The 21,170-nt window shown below is 40.8% G+C and overlaps 1 protein-coding gene across 1 annotated transcript in view; it reads left to right on the top strand.

Annotated features, from left to right (window-relative positions):
* Positions 1-8,196: 8,196 nt before the first annotated feature.
* The window catches only part of Adgrg7 (adhesion G protein-coupled receptor G7), a 44,170-nt gene continuing 31,196 nt past the window's right edge, over positions 8,197-21,170 (top strand). Inside the window, exons 1-2 of the mRNA XM_051191637.1 lie at positions 8,197-8,311; positions 19,912-20,025. Coding sequence (XP_051047594.1) covers positions 8,197-8,311; positions 19,912-20,025 — 229 coding nt within the window. The remainder of the gene's footprint in view (positions 8,312-19,911; positions 20,026-21,170) is intronic.

The following is a 21,170-nucleotide window of genomic DNA, read 5'->3' as shown; positions in this document are numbered from 1 at the left end:
GACAAAGGCAGTGTGTGTGTGTGTGTGTGTGTGTGTGTGTGTGTGTGTGTGTTGCAAAACATCAAGTCAGGTAACAGCACATGACAGAGACAGCTGGGGTGGCCTGATTGAGAGCAAACAAAAGTGGCATTATTAAATTAGCAGCTTATAACAGCCCACAGAAATGTCCTAGGGAAGCCTCACTGGGACACTGGGGTTCTGAACAGAAAGTTTCTTCTTATCAGAGGGCTTCTGTTGGCTCATCTCATCATAGGTTTGTATACCATGGGACAGAATAGACAAAAGCAACCTCTTTTGAAAGGGTTTATCCCTTCTGCCATTCTCAGGGGGCACAATGGGCTTTTGTTTGTTTGTTTGTTTTTAAATTTTTCTTTTATTGATTCTTTGTGGATTTTACACCATGCATTCCGGTCTCACTTATCTCCCTGTCCCTTCATGTCCTCCCTCTGCCTTTGCAACCTCCCCACTAGGCAAAACTAAATTTGAAAGAAAAATCAAAAACCAAACCAAACAACAAAAATAAAGACAGAAATAAAAACAAACAAAAAAAGAAAGATCCGTGGTGGTAGCTGTAGCGTGGCCTGTTGAGTCACAGTTTAACCTTTAGTTTATTTATCTTTACTTGCAAGTGTTCATTGCTACGTGTCATTGGTCTGGCTCAAGGCCCTGGTTTCTGCTACACCATCCCACCTATAACCACTGGGGCTCCTCTTGGATACCCTGTTGTTGTTGGAGATCATGCTGTTTTGGATCTGTAGGTTTGTTCCCTTCACTTGCTCCAAGAGTTCATAAATTCGGTAGATGTTGGGGTGGGCCAACTCATAGCCCTGGTTCTGGGCCTGGGTGGTAACTCTGTTGGTCAGCTCATTAGCTTTTCCTCCTTGTCGCTACCTGGATGAACTCTCCAGCACCGCCTTAGCTAGCTCACCAATGCAGCCTACAGCAAGAAACTGGACCAGTTCTCTGGCTCTAGGGCCCTCAGAATTGGGTCCCCCTCACTCATATGGCCAGGGTCAGCTTTACTGTCTTGTCCAGGCAAGGTGAAGGGCTCTCTCTTCCGATTTATTTGGGGGCATATGAGAAGGGCACATGCCCTAAGACAAGGAGATTTAGAGGACACTCAAACATGCTGGGACCTGAGACAAGAAGGACTCCCCCTCCCCAGTCGGCTTTCAGTAAGTTTAGACATCACACCTGGCAATTCACCATCTGTTAGCCTTTAGGAAAGAACCCCCTAATCAGTGTTGAAGATGGTTCAAAATCTCTCAGCGGCCCAGGCTCACGGGAGGACACATCTTCTGACACCAGAAGAGGGAGCTCTTTCTGCTTCCAAGATTCTTAGTGTATTATGATGGCTGTTACTTTTCAGGTGCATCTGTTGATCTCGTTAAAGGGAAAGCCATCAACCAGTTTGCACTTCTCTGGCGTTTGAGCAGAGTTTCGGGAGAGGGATGGTAAGGACAGGGGTGCTCAGGAAACATCCGTCTTTCCACCACATACTTTTCCACTTTCCACCCCTTAAAAGACGTGTTTGTTTTTCCAGATTTGGTGATCAAAGCCAGGGGCTTGCGAAAAAATTATTTAAAAAATCAATTTACACACACACACACACACCCCAGTGCAAGAAATCGCTTTAATTATTCCACATCTGATGTTCTGATGCGTTTACATAATGGGTAAATAGGATGAAGCCGGAAAGACAATAGTAATGATACTGCCCTCTAGTGGTAGATTGTGGGAAAAGCGGACCTCGTTTTCTAAACCTAAATAAGCCAGCTCACTGAGACACAGGCTGTTGTGGTTACTCTTGGCTCACAGGTCTGTTGCTGAAGATGCTTTTGTGACAGGACATGGAAGTTTGAAGCTGGTGCTGAAACGGTGCTGGCTAGCTTTCGTGGCACCGGAAGGTGCTATGCAAATTGATGAGGGAGAAAAGCCGTTAAGAGTCTGACCCAGCTCCGATCCTGTTAACAGCCAGTCTGCAGAATATGCCTTTGGTGCAATAGCAGCATTAATGTTACAGGGGTTATCTGCTTTTTTGATTGGACTATGGGCCCATTTCACACAGGACATATTTCATGTGTCATACTATAAACTGGGCCAAGAACTTGTGGGGGGAGGGCGGTCATACATCTATGAACTACTGCTTCTATTTTGCTAAGGGATAGTATAAAACCACCTCCTGTCTCAATGCGCATGGATCAGTGCAGCTCTCGGCCTCATTAGAAAAATCTTCTTCTTGCAGGGAGTGGCGGGTTAATACAAAGTCAAAGTGGAGAAAACGAGTGACTACAGAGTATCAGTCCTAAATGGACATCTGTGTCACCACACCACACCACATCTCCGCCTAGCCCCTAGCTCCATGTATGTGTGGAAAAAGCTGAGAAAAAGTATAAGTCCTGCACACAGTCAAATCAGAGCAACGCTCCAGCATGAATTATGGAGAAGGGCACACAAAACCCCACTCCTGGCTGAATAACTATTGATGTCGATGGCTTCATGGGGCAAGAGAGGGTAACTTCTTCAGGAGTACAGTCCCCAGTAGGTTGCCCATGCTTCGGTGAATGGCGCCGTGTGTGTGTGTGTGTGTGTGTGTGTGTGTGTGTGTGTGTGTGTGTGTGTAAGCATGCAGTAATTGGTCACAGTAGGTTTTTAAAAAGGACGTGCAGTTGGTAGGAGACAAACTGGGGATTCTGAAGGAGTTGGAGAAGGGGACTAGATGATGGATATGACCAAAACACATCTACAAAATTCTCAGGGAATAAATAAAAATAGTATTTCAAAGTAGAGGTAGAATTTGGACTAATTTGAAAAACTCTTATATTTTAATTTATTAATACAGAAATACATTGTTATGGATCCGATTGTCTCCCAGCACCATCCACATCATATTTCGAAGACCTAGCCTTCACCCCTGTACCTCAGAATGTCACCTTGTTTTAGGTGTGGTGAAACCTATACTCACTGGCGTGAGGTAACCTCTAGCCCAGTGTGACAAATGACTGGGAAATTGAGAGAGCTGGAGAAGACCATGTGATCTCGAAGATCAGTCTCAGTATGATGAATCTGTAAGTCAAAAAAAAAAAAAAAATCAAACAGCAGCAAGTTTCAGCAAGCACCAGACACTGGAAGACAAACAGATCCCTCCCCTTCCAAAGGAATGTGAGTCTGCCAGGGATAGGATCTCCAGCTTCTAGCCCCTAGTGCTTTGAGGCAATATTCTCTGTCCTTTAAGATCCTCACCTTGTTGTATTTTGTTAGAGCAGCCTTAGAAAATGGATAGATTTCCCTTACTTTAACATTAGTTTTAAACTTAATGCTTTAGTTGTCAAAAGATGGCATGCATTCATTCCATCTGGGAAACAATATATTAAGAGTATTCAGTAAGTATCAAGAATAAAGATATCGTCTCCCAGATTCATTATCATCAGTGAAATGCATCATCTTTCATGCAAAACATTACAGAAGCCTGGTTTGGCTATACATTTTTGCTGTTTTATGGATCCATCAAGTTGATATGTCCTGCTGTCATTAAAACAGTCCTCAGACAGGTGTTGTTCATACTTGTAGTGAAAACCTTACGTTGATCAGTGATTCAGTGATTTCTGCATGGTCTTTGCTGCCCTTAATATGCCAGCTGTGGTGGTTTAAATGAGAAATGTCCCTCATAGGCTCCCATAGTTGAATACTTGGTATCCAGCTGCTGGTGTTCCCTGAGGAAGAGGTACATCACTGGAGACAGACTGTGGGTGCATATGGTCTTGTCCCACTGTCTGTTCACTGCCTCTGCCTTATGCTTATAGTTGAAGATGTGAGCTCTTGGCCTTCTGTAACTGCTCTGCTTCTAGGCCTGTGGCTGCCATGGCTCTGCTTTGTGCTTAGTTGAAGATGTGAGTGAGCTCTTGGCTTTCTGTAACTGCTCTGCTTCTAGGCCTGTGGCTGCCATGGCTCTGCTTTGTGCTTACAGTTGAAGATGTGAGCTCTTGGCCTCTGTAACTGCTCTGCTTCTAGGCCTGTGGCTGCCATGGCTCTGCACCACCATGATGGGTTCTCATTCCTCTGAAACCGTAAGTGAAAATAAAGCTCATTTCTCCCAGTGTTATGTCTTGGTCATGGTCACGGTATATCTTATCACAGCAATAAAAAGCAAACTAACACAGCTGCACTTTATCTATTTAAATCATAAATTCCTTTAGTGTCCTTGATTTGCATACTTGTTTTAAGCTTTCTAGGTTTATGGGCCACTTGTTTTTCAAAATGCCTGATACTTAATGCAAAGTACTCCTGGTATTAGTTCTCCAGAGAACTAGAAGCAATGGGATAGATGGTGATCTACAGATATTTCATTTGATATGATCATCACCTCCTGGAGGCAGGAGAGACACAAGACTCAGGAGGTTAACAAAACCTACACATCTCAGGAAGTTAGCCAAACCTATACAACTCAGGAAGTTAACAAACACCACACAATTCAGGCAGTTAACAAAAACTACACAACTCAGGAAGCTCCAAAGTAGTGGCTGGCTTCAATGTTCAAATGCTTGCCTGTTTGACCTACCATCCTATATGCAACTAATCTTGCTCTTTTCTGCTACCTACACCCATGTGTGGGGGCCCTTCCTCCTTATGCATGACCTAGCCAAGTCTGCCATGCAGCAGATGTCTTGCTCACTTAAGTCAGTCCCCAGACCCCGACTTGTCTGCCAAGTGGATCACCTGTGAAGGGACTCTTGATCTCCAAAGGGTGTCCTATTCTTCCTTGCCTACCTCTGACTTCTCACATTAGGTGTCTCACGTGGGTGATTGTCTCCCGTACTTGACACTGACCTTCCATACCAGCTTATTCATGCTCAGCACAAGAAGGCCTCTTCACCCGGCTTTGGGTGTGGCAGCTTAAGCTAATCTCCCTTTTATAGATGTTCTCATTACTCTACTTGGTTGTCAACACCCACTGAGTCACGGTGCCTCTGACACATGATGAACACTTTCCTTGTTCTTATTCCAATGAAGTCTTTACGGCTAAAATGCACAGGAATGAGAGGTCTAACTCTGTTGAAAATGTGAAGACACGGAGGTCTGGATTTTCTGTGATTTGTTTGAGGCCATGAGACAAATTAGTGATAGCATAAACACAAACCCAAGTCTCCCTGAGTGGCAGCTGTGTGACAACAAGGACCTTGTCCCTCTGGTTTATTATTTTATCCACATGTTCATCCCAATGTATGCTTTGAGTAGAATAAATCAATAAATAAGTCATTTCCCATTTACCTTTTTTCTTCTTTGTCTTCTTGAGTTGTGTGCATATAAAATAGTGTTGGTAAAGTTTGGCTTGGTTCTGTTTCTAAAGAAGTCTATGGGGGTTTTAGTTGTGTTGTTTGCTCTTTGGTCCCATGCTTTTGGAAGAGCATTATAGTAGCAAGGATTTGTAGTAGAAGAATCGCTTTACCTCATGGAAGACAGGAGAGAAAGAATAAGAGAGACTGAGTGGGAAGGCAGGACAAGGTACAGATCCACAGGATATGTTTGTGTGACCTACTTCTTCTGGCTAGTCTCTATCTCCTAATATTTTCAGAATCTACCAAAATAGTGGCACAATCTGGGGACCTACTTTGCAATAAACAAACTGCTGGGAAGGAAATATCTTATCCAAATCATAAGAGTGACTTTTTATACATTTTGGTATTAAAGACAATAATACATGTCCTTATATAAATGCAAACCTCTAAATTTCTATACCTAGGATTATTCCTATCCCACAAATTTCTACTCTTCTTAGCAAGTAAGGGGCACCATTATGAATTCAATGACAGAGCCAAAGAAACAAAGTTGTATGACGCTATGATAATGGCAGCATACCAGGGTTCCTGTATTTCCACTGATTGGAGGAAGAAAATGTCTATTCACCACCCAAAATCAGTTTCCCAGCCATTGGGCTCCATTCCCTTCAAAATGTGTAACCTTGCAAGGAGAAAAAATCCTGACATCCTGGTAGGGAAGCCATGGGCACCACAATCCATTTCTTTAGTCATCTTCTGTAGCAATGGTCACCCTCTTCCATATCAAGCAAGGTTTCTCTGGCATATCCAAACAATGACATCTCTGAGAGTGTCCTCTTCAGTTCTGTAGTTAAGAAACACTGGGAATTTAGCAATGAGCAATGCATATGCATACACTGGAGGCTGCAGAATGGTCCATACAGGACACCGTTTAACTCTGCATGACCTGGTATTGCTCAATATCCTGTAACCAAGGAGCTCATCTTGCAGTCATCTCCAGCCTCATCCTTGTTTCTGCATTGTGTTATGAAATCAATGAGGCAAAGACAAAAATTGTCCATAGTGCTATGCTTGATGTGTTTCCCCTTTAATAGGTGATAATTCATCTTCTATGTTTATTACTTATGGAACATTGGAACATTGTTATTTTTATACTGAAAAGGTAATATATATGTTATGCCAATTTAAAATACATACTATACATACCACAGAAAGGGTATAAAGAACTTTTAAATTTCTTGTGCCTCAGATCCTTTGATCTTTCCATGAAGAATTTTTAAATGTACCCTACTGTAGCCATTTTGGTAGATAATATAGAGTAAGTATTATAATATATTCACATATATTCACAACAAATGGAAAATGAACAGGGATTCATTTGTTTTGTTTTTCCGGAGCAATCTCTAAATTCTTTCCTTCTGTGACATATTAATGTGTTTTCATGAAGCTCTGGGATGAAGTAAAATTAGGACTTTATATTAATAACCCCCAAGGTTGTCCTTTAGAAACTACTTAATACTCCCGGAAGAGAATTCTGTGCTAATTACATTTGAGATCTTTAACAGCTGTGACCTGCCTTATCAGGGGTGACTCCCTCGTTTCTCACCCGGAAGGGAATATGAACGCTTTGAGGACCTGTCCCTGCCTGTGACAGTCCTGACATGGGTACTCATTAGTGACTTCATTTGAGACTAGGAAGGGCTGGGAAGAGGAAGGCCAGACCCCAAGAGTCACAGCTGCAGCCGCATAGAGGTAGCCGTTTGCACATACAAGTTCTGGTAGGGGATTTCTTTCCTAAGATAGTTGTAACAAAGTACCACAAGCTTAAATAACAGAAATATTTTGTTCCTTATATTGTGTTGACACCTTCTCAACCATAAAATTATTTTCACTGCTACTCTATAACTGTAATGTTGCTACTGTTATGAATCATAATGTAAATATCTGATAAGCACAGCATCTGATGTGACCCCTGTGAAAGGGTCATTTGGCTCCAACAGGCATCATGATCCATGGATTGAGAACCTCTGTTTTAAATGAAAATGTCATCATGGTTGGTTCTTTCCTAGAACTCTGATAGAGGGCCCTGCTCCAACCTTTCTCTGTAGTTTCTCTGCAGTTAGTGGTCTTAAGTCTCTTTATTTATTGCTTTCTGTGCACATCTACTCCAATCTTCTCTTTTAAAGACACCAACTGTATTGGAATAAGGCCCATGCCATTGTACTCAATTAAAATCGACTATTTTCCCAACCAAATTTATCTTCAATCAGGGGCACATTGTGGGTGCTTTGGCTCCAGCACATGAATGTGGAATCATGATTCAATTCCTAAGAGAGGCTTTTATGCTTTTTACAGTTCTCCCTGAGCCAGTGAGCTCACTCACCAGTTCCAGCTGTTAGCACATAAGGAAATGGAAGCCGTGGAATCATTTGTGCCTACTGCAGTTTATCGCCTCATTTGACAACATGCTTCACTTCTCCAAGAGGATGTGTGAATATGCTGAAGCACCTGGCTGAGCTGTGGACAACCAGAGGGCTCCATTGCCTTCCTGGCTTCCCCTTTGGGTTCTCCTTGCTTGCCTCCTTCCTTCTTGTCTGGAGAGCCACCCTTTGACCCTCTAGGCTGAACCCTCCCCTTCTTTGTTATAGCCCTCAATTGGTTTCCTTTTCTGAGAACTGCAGACACTTGATCTCCCTCATTGAAGAATGAGCACACTGCAAGCAGAAAGACACCTTCAAGGCGGCCATTGCAACTACTTTATGCTGAACTAACTTCCAGACTCTTCAAGCATGTGAACACCTGCCAGACGGACCACTGAAAGGAAGAGCTCTCTTCGTGTTTTATAACCGTCTCTGATTAAATCTCTTGACTTAAGGAACTAGCTGGTTCACCACGAGTGGTGCAGTGGTTTTGCTTCAATATGCGTTCCTGTCATTCCTGCAACATCCGGGTGCTGGTGGCTATTGTGTGTGGGTTGCTGACGGGCGTCATTTTGGGACTGGGCATCTGGAGGTTGGCAGTAAGGATCCAGAGAGGTAATGTCACCCTGTGGGTGGTGGGGAGGTGGGGAGGTGGTGGCAGAGCTTGAACCTCTGACTCTGTCACCTGATATACCGGTGCTGGGGAGGATCTTATCCAGGCAATGGCTACCTTCTACAATGCTACTTCTAAAGTGAGAGACAGCCATTGGTTGGTGGCTACTGGGCAGCTGTATCTGTCAATAAATGCATGTGTGTGGATAAGCAGTGTGAAGAATGCAATTTGAATTGGCTTCTTTGTGATGTTTTAATTACTGATTTGACAGACTGAGTAATAATAGAAATTGTTAACAGTGTGTATTTGGGTTCATTTAGCTAAATCCTAGAAAGGTAAATAGTTATGAGCACAGACTCCCAAGTATCATGTAGAAATCCATCTCAGGAAGGAACTTCAGAGATGTTAGTGTAAAATGATGGCATTAAAATAAAGCCCTTGAGAACTCAAAAGTGCATTTTCAATGATTCCAATGCTGCATCCCTTGGCTTCTGGGGAGTCACTATAAAGCAATGGTTCTCAGGCTGTGGGTTGCGACCTCTGTAAGAGGTCGAAGGACACTTTCACCAGAGTTGCCTAAGGCCATGGAAAAGCACAGATATTTACATGAAAATTCATAAAAGTAGCAAAATTACAGTTATGAAGTAGTGAAAATCATTTTATAGTTGGAGTAACCACAACATGAAAAACTATATTAAAGCATTGCAGCATTAGGAAGGTTGAGAACCACTGCTATAAAGGGATTGAAAGCTGACATGCAGAATGTGTGAAACTGGATAGATAGCAGTAACTAATGTCAGTAAGGAGTAACAGAGTGCCCTCGAGGAAGGCAGAAAATGCCGTCCAGCGGTGCCAGGCTGCAGAATCCTATGCTGAGAACAAATGCTCCACACTGGCTGCTGCTGAAGAGGTGGCCTGGAATGGAACCATCCCCACTCCACCCAGAAAGACTTGAATTCAGAAAATATTGTGTTGGCAGCAGTTAAAGAACCAGAGTAAGAAATTAAAGGGGGCAAAAGAATGAAATTAAGATTGTAAAATACTTTAATTTTATTTTTAAGAAAATCACAAGGAGTCATTCTCACTGTTAGGTTCATTAAGTGTGTAAGATCTCATTTAAAAGATATATACTTGAGAAATGTCTTCCTTCTTGCTGTATTCACAATTACATCTGCTTTTAAAGGAAAACATGTGACTTGTAAATAACAGGGTTAAACCAAGCCATTACAAGAACAAAGTACAAAACCAATACAAGGAACAGTAGGGAATAGAGGACAGAATCTGCATAGGAGTCAAAGGCTTAGGGAGAGCTGCCTGCCTGTGGCCATACCTCTGAGCTGCTGGAGGCCTAAAGCCTCTGAAAGAAAAAGGAAGGATAATAAAAGTTCCGTTTCTCAGAGTAGTACTGTACCAGCGCCTCTAGCTTAGCCCTTGTTGTTAGCTTTTCAGTTGACTTTTTATATAAGGGAGATCCCTCAGCTTTGGCATGAAGCCAACAGAAAAATAGAGGGTTATCACTCACACACACACACACACACACACACACACACACACACACACACACGAGGTGAAGACTGATTCTGTTTGTTGTTGCTGCTTACCTTGTAAATTTTATTTGGAATGTGCTTTAGCTCTGTTTATTTTTGTTCAGTTTTGCTTCATTCTGTTCTATTTTGCTTCATTCCTTTCCATTAACTTCTTTTCCCTCTCATGTCATTTCATTTAATGTCAGTATGAAGTGTTTCCTCTTTAGTCCCTTACTTAATTATAAATTGCTCTTAAATTAATTTTTTCATAGTGCCAGAATTCATGCATATCTCAGAGAAACTAATGTAGCTGTGAATGCCTTTTTTGTTTGTTTTTGAGAACTTAATTTATAGTTCTGGCTGTCCTTAAATTCATAATATGTATCCAAGGACAACCTCAACTCGTGGTGATCCCCCTGCTTTACAGGCATGCTCCTGAATGCCTAATGAACTATAAATGTCTTACTTAGAAAGCAATGCATGTATACATGTACATCAAGTTGTGTCTAAATTAATTTACTATATTCAAAATTCATTTCATATAAATATAATGTATTTTTCATGGAAAGTGGTAACTTTTTGTGAAAAACAAAGGGATAAAAACCTCTAAAACCAAAAACCTCCATGGTAGGCATATAGAGCCTCACATTCTGAGTGTTCAGGAAGCTGAAGCAGGAGGATTGCTGGGAGTCCAACAACATCCTGAGAAGACTAAGACTGTTTAAGAAAAAACTGAAAAAATACAGAAAACTTCCAATTTCAATGAAAAGCCCATCTTTGGCTAGAGGGAGTATTGATTCTTACATTTAATTTTTATATACCTTACAACTTCAAAAACTCTTACTGGGACCAAGATAGCACACTCAGAACTTCCGTGTCTTATCTCATTTCATCCTGGCAACCCATTTGAAGCAGGCGTCATTTTGCTTGCATCACAAATGGAGAAACTGAGGTTGGGAGAACATTTTTGCATTTGTATAGCTGTGCATCACAGGCTGTGGATTTGAACCTGTTCGTTATGGTCTCAGTGGTTTTGTTCTCAGAAGCACAAAGAAAACCAGAGTGAATTAATTCATTTTTTTTTTCTCTTTTTGTTTTTTGTTTGTTTGGTTTTTGGTTTTTTGAGACAGCAAGAGCTGACAATCCCAAATTCACAATGGTTCAATAAGCACGATAATCAGAGTTCTCTGCTGTATTCTCAGGGAAGTCTGTTGTCTTCATGTTCATGATTCTCCTGAGTTTTTGCAGTCTGGGGTGTATAAAGAGTCATGCTTCAGCTCCCAGGTTTTCGGAGTCTTCAATGGTGTCTATACATTTCTGCTGGTGCAGTAACTGCCATACTTTTCCTGTCATCTGGGAGACTATTAAGATGCTTTCTCCAGTTTTGCAGCCTCGTAGTTTGTCTGTTTTGATCTTTTGGTGCAGAACAGCAAAAGAAACTTCATGTTTTAGTGGTTTTCATCCAGGCCACTGCTCATTCTCAATGGGAAGACAAATTCGAAACATCCAACACGTCTCAAATCAAATCAACTCTAATTATTCTAAAGTGAACCACTGTCTTGAATGTCAAAGAAGCACTTTAAGGTGTGGCCTATAGAATTCCAATGACCTTCGTAAAGTAATTTTAAAGTTCATTTTCTTGTGTTTCAGCTGCATTGGAATATTCAGGTCTTGCTGTTGTAGGATCACTGGGTTCTGGTGGTTCCACATTGCTCTTTTGGTTGGTGAATGTATTCTTACTGAGGCCTTTACTCATCTTTTCTTCCAACTGGTATGGCTTGTACCTGTGCCTCTTCTTCCGATTTTTCCAATTTTTGTGGTTTGGATCTGTGCCTGAATTTTCAACTAGTGTGGTTTGCTCCTGTGCCTATATGGGGGGAGGGGGAGACCGAACAGGTATGGCTGGCCACAGGGAGGATGTTCAGGGAAGGATGTTGAGGTGCGTGGGGTTGGGTGGCAGAGTGAGTCTTGCTGAGACAGTGTCAAGTAGATGGCTGGGCCTGAGGTGCAGCCTGGAGGCATGTCTCTCACCTGCCTACCAGAGCCGAAGAGTGCCATCAGAAACCAGGACAGGGTCCAGCTGCCTCGATGGTGCTGGGATGGAAGGGGGCCTGGTGACCTTCTAGGAGCAAAGAGAATTTTTAAAAGCCCCGCTCCTGTTTCTGAACCGTGACTCTTGTTAAAAGGTCACTTTTAAGGCTCTGGTTTTGAAGGTTGATGCTGTGGCACAGGAGTACTGAGGGTTCTTTCAGGTCTGCTGGAGTAGTCTGTCATTTTTTATATGACACTGATGGAATTATTGATTAAGGATGAGTTTATATATTACCATGCATAATAAATCATCTACACTCTCTAATGCTTCCTAATGCTATCCATTTGACATTTCTTTGGGCAAAGTAAACTTTCAATAATATTGATAGCTTCTGCAATTCCCAAGAGGAGTTCTAGATTTGGTTCCTTCCCTGTAATGGCAGTTACCTACAGTTTCTACAGTGGGGGTTTACCTAGAATGGTAGTTTACTTACAGTTCCTAGAGTGGCAGTTTACCCACAGTTCCTAGAGTGGTAGTTTACCCACAGATCCTACAATGGTAGTTTACCCACAGTTCCTACAGTGATAGTTTACCTACAGTTGCTACAGTAATAGTTTACCTACAGTTGCCTTTACCCCATTTCACACGAACATTTCATTTGATGGTTTAGGCCTTCAACCAAGTGTCACCATTTCATCGAGATTTTTCTACCTACACAATACAAGTTCTTATCCCATTTTCAATCTTTTTACACATATTTTTCTCACGATTCTCATTACTGACAATTTCTCCATCCTTACTTACTTTGTTGAAGAGAAAAGAGGCCTGATTTAGAACTTCACTGGATTTCCTACAACTAGATTTGAATTATTGTGATGAATAAATAAGCATTACAAAAACTAGAAGGTGGTCTGTTAAGTGGACTATGACAAAATACTGCAACCAGGTACTTTATACACAACAGAAATCTCTTTTCCACAGTTATGGGCATCAGAGAGCCTGGGAGAAATGAGCTCCAGCTTTGGTATGTGGTCAAGGTCTGCCTCTTGGTTCTGGGGTGCCTTCTTGCTGCATTGCATCAACTTTTAAAAACTTTGATATTTAATGCTATTATATTGAGAATTTGATTTCAACACATAAACTTTTAAATTTTATATTTTTAAACTATCTTATTTTACATACCAATCCCAGTTCCCTTCCCTGCTCACCCCATCTTCTCCCCACCCTACCCCAACCCCATCCACTCCTCAGAGAGGGTGAGGCCTCCCATGGGGAATCATCGGAGTGTCACATCAGTTGAGGCAAGACCGAGGCCCTCCCTCCTGTACCTAAGCTGAGAGAGTATCCCTCCACAGGGAATGGGCTCCAAAAAGCCAGTTCATGCACTGAAGATAAATACTGGTTCCCCTGCTAGTGGCCCCACAAACTGCCCAAGCCACCCAACCGTCACCCACATTATGCAGTTCCCCAGCTGTCAGTCCAGAGTCAGTGAGCTCTCACTAGCTCAAGTATGCTGTTTCTGTGGGTTTCCTCAACATGGTCTTAACCCTGATGCTCACATTATTGCTCCTCCCTGTCTACAACTGAACTCCAGGAGTTCTGCCCAGTGTTTGGCTGTGGATCTCTGCTTCTGCTTCCATCCGCTACTGGATGATGGTTCTATGATGACAATTAAGACAGTCATCAATCTGCAGGGGGAGGGTAGTTACCCTCTCCACTATTGCTTAGATTCTTTTTTATAATCATTTATTATCCTTTTTCTTATTTTTCGATCCCAGATCCCTCTCCCTCCCATCCTCCCATGCCCCCCAGACCACCCTCCCATCCCATTCCCCACTCACTTGTTCTTGATTTAATTTGGGTAAGTGATAGCTATACAGAAATTTGTTCATTTCCTTTGAATTTTCAAATTTTGTGGAATACAAGTTTTCAAAGTATAACCTGAGGAGTCTCTGGATTTCCTCAGTGTCCATGGTTATATCTCCCCTTTCATTTCTGATTTTGTTAATTTGTATATTCTCTCTCTGCTTTTTTGTTAGTTTGTCTATCTTTTGATTTTCTTGAAGAACCAACTCTTTATCATATTGATTCTTTGTATTGTGTTCCTAGTTTCTACTTTATTGATTTCAGCCCTCAAATTGAGTATTTCCTGGTGTCTACTCCTCTTCCGGGTGAGTTTGCTTCTTTTTGTTCTAAGGCTTTCAGTTGTGCTGTTAATTCTCTAATAGGACTATCCTCCATTTTCTTTATATGGGCACTTAGTGTAATGAACTTTTCTCTTAGCTGCTTTCAAAGTTTGGGTATGCTGTGTCTTTATTCTCGTTGAATTCTAAGAAGTCTTTAATTTTTTTTCATTATTTCTTCCTTGACTCAGGAATGGTGCAATTGTGCATTGTTCAGTTTCCATGAGTTTGTAGGATTTCTGTAATTCGTGTTGTTGTTGAATCCCAACTTTAAGGCATGGCTGTCTGATAAGACAGGGGCTAGTCCAATTTTTTTGTATGTGTTGAGGTTTGCTATGTTGCCTAGTATGTGGCCAATTTTAGAGACAGTTCCATGCAGAGCTGAAAAGAAGGTATATTCTTTTGTGTTTGGATGGGATGGTCTATGGATGTTTGTTAAACCCAATTGGGTCATAACTTCTGTTCTTTTGTTTCTTTGTTAAGTTTCTGACTAGTAGTCCTTTCTAGTGATGAGAGTGGGGTGTTGAAGTCTCCCACTATGAGTGTGTGTGGTTTTATGTGAGTTTTGAGTTTTAATAGCGTTTCTTTTATGAATGTGGATGCCTTTGTATTTGGAGCATAGATGTTCAGAATTGAGACTTTGTACTGATGAATTTTTCCTGTGATGAATATGAAATGACCTTCATCTCTTTTGATTGATTTTTATTTGAAGTCAAACTTGTTAGATATTAGGATAGCTACACCTGCTTGCTCCTTGGGTCCATTTGATTGGAAGATCTTTTCCCAACCCTTTAATCTGAGGTAGTGTCTGTCTTCGAAGCTGAGATGTGTTTCTTGTATGCATATTGCTTAGATTCCTAGCTGGAGTCATCCTTATGGATTCCTGGGAATTTTCCTAGTGCCGGGTTTCTTGCTAACACCATAATGGCTCCCTCTATCAAGGTATCTCTTTCCTTGCATTCCTCTGTTATTCCCCCAACTTGACCTTCCTGATCCCTCATGTTCTCCTCTTGCTCCCCTTTTCCCCTTCCCACTCCTCTTCTGACATCCCCTCCCCCACATTCCCAATTTATTCAGGAGATCTTGTCCCTTTCGAGGGGACATATATATATATATATATATATGTATGTATGTATGTATGTATGTATGTATATACATGGGATTGTCAATTGTAGGCTGGTTATTCTTTGCCTTATGTCTAATATCCACTTATGAGTGAGCACATACCACATTTATCTTTCTGTGCCTGGGTTACCTCACTAAGGATGGTTTTTTCCTAGTTCCATCCATTCACTTAGAAATTTCATGATGTCATTTTTTTTTAATGCTGAGTAGTACTCCATTGTGTATATGTACCACATTTTCTGTATCCATTTTTCAGTTGTTTTCAGGTTCAGGTTATTACAAATAATTCTGCTATGAACATAGCCGAGCAAATATCCTTGTGATATGAATTCAACACATGAATTTTGATGGATGTATACAGTTCATAGCATGGACAAAGAATTTTTAAATAGTTGTGTTCAGAAATGACACAAAAATAAACTGCCAATTCCTCATGTTTTCCTTCAAAATAGTAAGAGAAATGAAAGTTTGGATGTTTAAAGATAGATATTTCTGTCTCCTGCTGCTGCTTGAAGCCATGTGGCATATGACCATTGGACCCTAGGCTTCATTAAGATATGTCCAATTACCTATAGCCTCTGTTTACCCATATGACAAATAATCTTTCAGGATGCATTTATATCGGAAGAAATCAGCGTGCTTCCAGAATCCCAGCCCTTTCATATTGAGTGTTCTTTAGAAATGTTTAATGTCTTTTCACAAAGGATGTGTGTGAGATCTATATCTGTTGGTTTAGTGCTTCTAACAGCAAGAGGCTTGCAATGGAAAAAGCAACAAGGCTTTGAGTCCCATCACTCTTCATAATGAAAGCTAAATATAAATGTGGATTTCATTGCAATCCTTTCCGTTGACTTTTATCAGCTTAAGTTAATCCTAATATAAACATACACAGATGCTCACAATGCAATGTTGAGAGGATGCTTTCTTTGATTTGTATCAATGAGAGGGCATCTCAACTTTCATACACAATGGCGATGCCTTATGAAACTGCATTCTTCAGTTCTGGCTCTAAGAATTCCCTGCTTTCTGTTCCTTCTACATCAGCCATAACCTTCCTTCCCCACTCTAGGACAGACTTTGTCCTTGACCTAGTAAGTGCTTCAGAAGGTTTATATAGTCCCAAACCCAAGGCCAGGCTTTATGACACTCATAATTCTCACTCAGTAGAAAATGAATGTTATCAGGAAAAGTTAAGGTGAGTGTTTTGCTGCCCAGAAAGCAATCTGCCCACCAATATTTGTCTTTCTTTACTTTTACTCAGTTTAGTACTTCCTACGGGATAAATTTACACAGTAATAAATCTAACTCCTATAACAGATCCTGGAACACTGGAATCATTTTAGTGTTTAAAAAAAAAAGGTCAGAGAAGTGTTTTATGAATAAAGTATGTTGATGTGACTCCTCTTCCTTCTTCCCCCTTCCTGTTTCTTCACATGTCCATGGGCTAAATATTTTTTAAATACGAAATTAACTATGAAAAGGAAAGGAGTCTTGTTGGAGGGATGAGTTTTGTTGTGCAGGTGAGAGAGGGGCAATGATCAGGGTTATGGTAATTTGAGAATCGATGGTGTCTATTGATCCCATTTCAGAAGTCGTTGTCTTAAACTAAGAATTAGGACCCTTGGCTTAGTGGATTATTCATGAGTGTTCAGGTATTAGATATTTGGGGATATGTCCATCACTCTGGGTTAGACTCTGGTGACATGCTATTAAAGATCATTCCAGAATTCTGTGGCTAGGGCTATTTTTGAATAGGATAAGACCCTTAGCGCCTGACTGCCTGCCTTACTTTAAATCTCAACATGGCTGCTTATTGAGTGATTTGGCACATTAGCCAATATTTCTGTGCTTCAGTTTCTCCCCCCTCTTATAAGAATGATGCTAATTCCGCCTCATGGGACTATTTTGAGAATTAAATGAGTCAATCCATTTGAAGACTTAAGATGATATATTGTATCTTCTAAGCACTCAGTACAACATGGCAACTATTTTCTAATTTATGAAGTTTTATGTCATTCAGTACTGAGCACATTTTTTTTTCCACTCCTCGAATTATAGCTTGAATGAATACCATTGACCCACATTGAACCTTTGCATTGAGACTCAAGTTATCACACCAAAACTCTATAATAGGCTTAATCATTAAGTTAAGTTGAGTAGCTGAAAAGAAGAACAGAAAGTGTTCCAAGAACAGATATAGAAAGTTTGTTTTAATATTTATGCTACTTCATTAAAAGACAGCTTATTAAAGCATTTATTATTATATTTACTGAAAATATTAGCTAAGTAGTTAATGTTGAACAACTTGTATCTTAACAGAAGATATACTTGGTGTTTTATTTATGTACATTTTCTTTCTTTTTTCCTTTCTTTTCCTCACAATAAATCTATTTTCCTAATGCCTCCTTTTTGTGACTACAACTGTAAAAAATAGTTATATGAACAAACTTCCTGCTTCTGAGTTTATTTTTTATAGATAGGATAGAGCCTAAAGATGCTGCTACTACTTCAGGCAACATTTTGTGTGTTCTGGGTACGTTAAAGGCTCAGAGTTTGAAGTGGGTAGAGCACACAGTTAAATATACCATTACAACAGAAAGTAGGTAGTCCAGCTTGAACTGGATGTCCTTAGCTGGAATTCAAATGACAGAGAAGTCATTTAGCAAACACTTGTTAGCTTTCTACTCATTAACAATATTCTAAGATCTAGAGATAAGTTATGACCTTGATTCAATATATTACTTGTAATTAAAAGCAGAATGACTAGGCATGGGTAGATGGCTCCTCCATGCTTATTAAATGTATATAAATCATAACTAAATGTTCACACCAACAGGCATCCAGTCTTAAAGGGGAATCCCAGGACACTGCAACACTGTAAAGAGTTGATACCATAATGATGAGGCTATGGGTTTGGCGTATCTATGGGGACAGAAGGCATGGTACTAGACTATGTAATGTGGAAGTTGGACCCAGGTCACTACTGTGACACTTGAAGCCTTCAGGAGTTACATGAACCATAAAACATAGATTAGAGAAGTTCTGTTCTCTATGCCACTGAGACATAAAATACTTCTTATCATCTTAGCTTTCTGTTATGGAGGTGAATTTGAGACAGGGTCCCATGCAGGTGAGTAGCTAACCTAGGCTGGGATGACCTTGACCTTGATCCTCCTGTTGGGATTATAGCCTTGTGAGCTTGTGGTAAAGGCAGGATTCTAGACTTCCCTCCAGCTTGCCTTCTGAAGGCAGCTTACGTTTTTTGCTCCTATGCCAGAGCTGAGACCGTGTCTGGCTTAGTTCTCTGCAATACTTGTCTCACCTGCCCATGTCCCACTCCTGCCCTTTCTGAGATCCTTTCATTTTCCTCCATAGATTGCTGAAGATTCTCTACCTTTGGATAAAATCTATCTTTACACAGAGGCACACACACTCCCACCATATTATGCAGAAATCATTCAAGCGTTAGAAATTAAGAAATAGCAAATTCTAGAACAAGTATGCTTGGTGATACTATTTTAAAAATTAATGGAATTAAATATCAAAGAAATGAAAGTAAATGAATTATCTGAAATGATTGAACTTAAGCAAATACATTTTTAGAATGTAAGGAGTACGGTTTTTCCGCCTGCCGCCGCTGGTCCCAAATAATGCACAGAGACTCTGTATTTGATATTATACTGTTGGCCAGTGTGACTCAGACAGGAGAGCATCGGGTGGAATTTCCTGGTGTTCATCTGTCTAGGTTGTAAGTTATTCCTCCCTGAATAAACATCTATTTGGCCTATTTGTTTATCCTGATCCTTATTTAACCACAATAATTAACAAGAGAAAAACTACTAATTCTGCAATATACAAAGAAAGAAAGGTGCCCCAATGCAGAGAAGTGGGATCCTAGGCAAACACCTCAGAAAACTTCACCTTCGCAAATACTTAAGTGAGTCAAACGGAATTGTCTGTATACGGCACTGTGAGGGGCCCGCAGAGGCCACTAGTGAAGGTGCAGCTTCAGTGGCTATTATGGCCCAGGACTGAAGGACTTATGCAGAGAGGTTAAGGCTTAACAAGCTGAAGAGAGCCCATGAGAGGCTACCGGTAAAAGTTCAACGAGGCTGCAGCAAGAGACCCCAGCACTTTGGAGGCCCGTACCAGGGGAAAACCATCAAGAATAGTAGCAGCCCAAGGCAAGTGTCGTACTATGGGTGGCGCTTGGGAGGAGCTCCGAACATGAGTGGATCCCAGACATTGGACGCAGAGTTATTTCCACAGCTGGAATTTGGTTTTGCTTCGATTAGATTATGATTGTGCCATGGTTCATCCCTCTTGAAATGAGAAAGTATTTAACTTATTTTTATTCTGTAGGAGCCCACAGTTGGGAGACTCTAGATTTTCAAAGAGATAGGGGGTTTTCTAAGGAGACTTGACTTTTAAACTGTTTGAATTCTTCCCTCTTGAAGAAAGCAATTTATTTTTATAGTAAAGGAGCCTGCAGTTGAAAGACTTTAAACTTGAGGGAGAGAGGGAGGGAAGAAGGAAGGGAAGGAGGAAAAGAGGGAGGGAGGGAGGGAGGGAAGGAAAATTGGAGTTTTACAGAACTTTTAAAAAAAGAACGGATTTAAAGAAAAAAGAGATCAACTTTAAAGTGTTTGAATTTGTAAGACTGGGGGACTTCTTAAGTTTGTAAAATGTTTCACATTACGAGGTTAATACTATTCTGTCATTTACCATTTTTTCAGGGGTATCCACTTCTGTGTCGAGCAACCCTATACAGTTCTGCAGGAATGGCGGAACCTGGCAAAATGGCAGATGTATTTGTACTGAAGAGTGGAAAGGGCTGAGGTGTACGATTGGTAAGTTACTCAACCGATCCTATGATGATGTATAGGTGAGCCTTTTGTTAATAATAATGGCAGCAAGGATCCTGGAAGCTTTAGTTAAAGACTATAGACACAATTAGCATAATGACAACAGCACTAAGATGTGTGCTCATGAAGTCACTGTAGCTAGGGTTATCGGCACAAGACCTGCGCAACGTTTGTGCCTTCACATTTCATTATGGGTGGCAGATGCTCTTAGGAGATCCCACCCGCTCCCTGAGGGACTACTGTGAATTTACCGTCGCGAGGGGAGGAGGAATGGTTTTCTTCAGTGGTGTAGCCACTGGTAAATTTGCCCTTACTCCAGTAAATAACCTGCCATTCAACACTCCTGTGCAAGAAACTCCAATAATACTCAGCAGATCAAACACAACATGAAGGCTTGAATATAAGAGGAGGAGGACTTGTTGGAGAAAGGGGTTTTAGAGGATGGAGGGTATAAGAGAGAAATGGGAATGAAAACAAATCTAAATTTTAGTATGTAATTGTATAAAACTGTCAAAACAGAAGCACACACATAAATATACGAAAAGATATTGTAAATGCTAAAAATATGAGGTTTTTTTTTTCAACAATCAAAACCCTGTTTCCTCTTAGGCAAAGTGGTTGAGACACTTTGTCCTTTTTTCCAAATGTCAACATTTTTCTATAATTCACATGTATAAACTTCCTTTTGGCTCCGGCCTTGAATGCAGGGCAACTATCAATATGGTTACCGTGGGCCCTTTCCAGGGGCTACATGCCATTTGATTCTATTTCAAATGTCAGAGTTTTAATATAATTTTTTGAATCAGGACAAGTCTTCCTGTCTAAGCATATTCTTATATTAAGTATGTGTTTAATTAATTAAGTCCTTTCTTTTCCCTTGAGTTATTAAATTTTATGGTTTGACTTCAGTAAATGGTGTGTCAGAATCTCAGTTCATGTGTTTCTGGATCAAGGTGTGCTTCCCAACATTTTTCATTCTCATGCTCAGCTTGGAATACAGAGTCCCTCCACCCCCTCTGGTTGACTGTCTGTATTCCTTTCAGCTCATGCACCTACCTCCTCCCCCGCCGCCATGATTTTGGCCTTTTTGCTTTGATCCAAATCCTCATAAAGTTCTTTCCCACCATAAA

This window comes from Phodopus roborovskii, unplaced genomic scaffold, assembly GCF_943737965.1.
Source record: "Phodopus roborovskii unplaced genomic scaffold, PHOROB, whole genome shotgun sequence".
Taxonomy (NCBI): domain Eukaryota; kingdom Metazoa; phylum Chordata; class Mammalia; order Rodentia; family Cricetidae; genus Phodopus; species Phodopus roborovskii.
The sequence above is the reverse complement of the archived record's forward strand: the minus strand, read 5'-3'. Positions and strand labels throughout refer to the sequence as shown.